The following is a 1,407-nucleotide window of genomic DNA, read 5'->3' as shown; positions in this document are numbered from 1 at the left end:
CCGGCAGAACTAAGTATAAAATAGGGTCATAGTTGTTCCTTTGTCCAGCATAACTTTTGTGTTTGGTTAATTTTAAACTATACATTGCTCATAAAACTAAGATTGAAGTGTGTGTTGGTAAAATCTACTTACTTTCATTGTGAGCATAAAAACAGTGTAATAGTTATGCCCTCACCGGCATAATTCCATGCTAGTTAATATAAGTTTCTGCCCCTTCCGGCAGAACGAAGTATAAAAATAGGGTGATAGTTTTTCCTTTATCCAGCATAACTTTTGTGTTTGGTTAAAATTAAACTATGCATTTCTCACCAAACTAATATTGAAGTGTGTGTTGGTAAAATGTACTTACTTTCATTGTGAAGCCTCTACTTATCTTTTCAAGCAGAATCTTTTCAGCCCAACATGTCAGGTCATGGGACGGTCCTGTTGCGTCCAATTTTCTCTGGTAAAACCAATTTTGCAGCTTGTTCTAGATGTAATCAATATATGTCATTATTGGCAACTCCCTTGCTTTCCTCAATACAGAATTCATTGTCTCGACATTGTTTGTTGTGAGCATGTTGTAACGCCTGTTGGTGTGGAATAAACGTGCCCATCTTTCCGGTGGTTCTTCTTCTATGTATTCTGCAGCTTTTGGGTCGATTTGTTGTATCTGTGACATATAGGTACGAAACTCTGCCTGTTTGTAGGTAGTTGCTGCATTGTAGAACAGTGATAGGATCGCTTCGGATGGGAAATATTTCTGCAAGTTCTTCTCCATGTGGTAGATGCATATTCCATGCTGGGTATCTGGATACAGCTCTTTGATTGCAGTTGCAATTGACGAGTGGCGATCGGAAAGAATTGATAGGTCTTTGCGCGTGCCAAACACCTTTTTCACGTGTTTGAAGAACCACCTGTAGGATTCATTATTCTCATAGTCAGCAATACCAAATGCGAGAGGAAATATGCTGTTGTTTCCATCTTTTGCTACTGCTATCATGAGCACACCGCGGTATTTTGATTTCAAGAAGGTTGCATCCACCATCATTACTGCTCTGCAATGTTTCCAACCCTCAATTGATGCTCCATACGCGAAAAAAGCATATTTAAACTTATTGTCAGCGGTCCATTTGATGTTAGCAACTGTTCCAGGATTTCTTAATTTCATCATGTGAAGATATTGCGGTAGAAGTGTGTAGTTATTTTCTGGGCTTCCTCTTATGACATTATAAGCGTGTTGGAGGGAACGCCATGCTTTGTGGTAACCAATGTGCAAGCCATATCTGCTTCTCATTTCTTCAATGACAAATTTGGGTGTTATCTCTTGTAGTGTATGGCGTACTAGGTCTGTAATGTATTCCGCTATGACTTTTGAAGTTGCATTCCTCATGTCAGAGGTGATGAAATTTATTGAAAAACTATGTC

The 1,407-nt window shown here is 38.9% G+C and overlaps 1 protein-coding gene across 1 annotated transcript; it reads right to left on the bottom strand.

Annotated features, from left to right (window-relative positions):
* Nucleotides 1–469: 469 nt before the first annotated feature.
* LOC132617590 (PKS-NRPS hybrid synthetase cheA-like) lies at nucleotides 470–1,150 on the bottom strand. The gene has a single exon (XM_060332635.1). It carries the CDS (start codon nucleotides 1,148–1,150, stop codon nucleotides 470–472), a length of 681 nt encoding a protein of 226 aa, XP_060188618.1.
* Between the last annotated feature and the right edge of the window lie 257 nt (nucleotides 1,151–1,407).

The sequence above is a fragment of the Lycium barbarum genome, chromosome 1, assembly GCF_019175385.1.
Source record: "Lycium barbarum isolate Lr01 chromosome 1, ASM1917538v2, whole genome shotgun sequence".
NCBI lineage: Eukaryota > Viridiplantae > Streptophyta > Magnoliopsida > Solanales > Solanaceae > Lycium > Lycium barbarum.
This window is presented reverse-complemented; position numbering and strand designations above follow the sequence as displayed.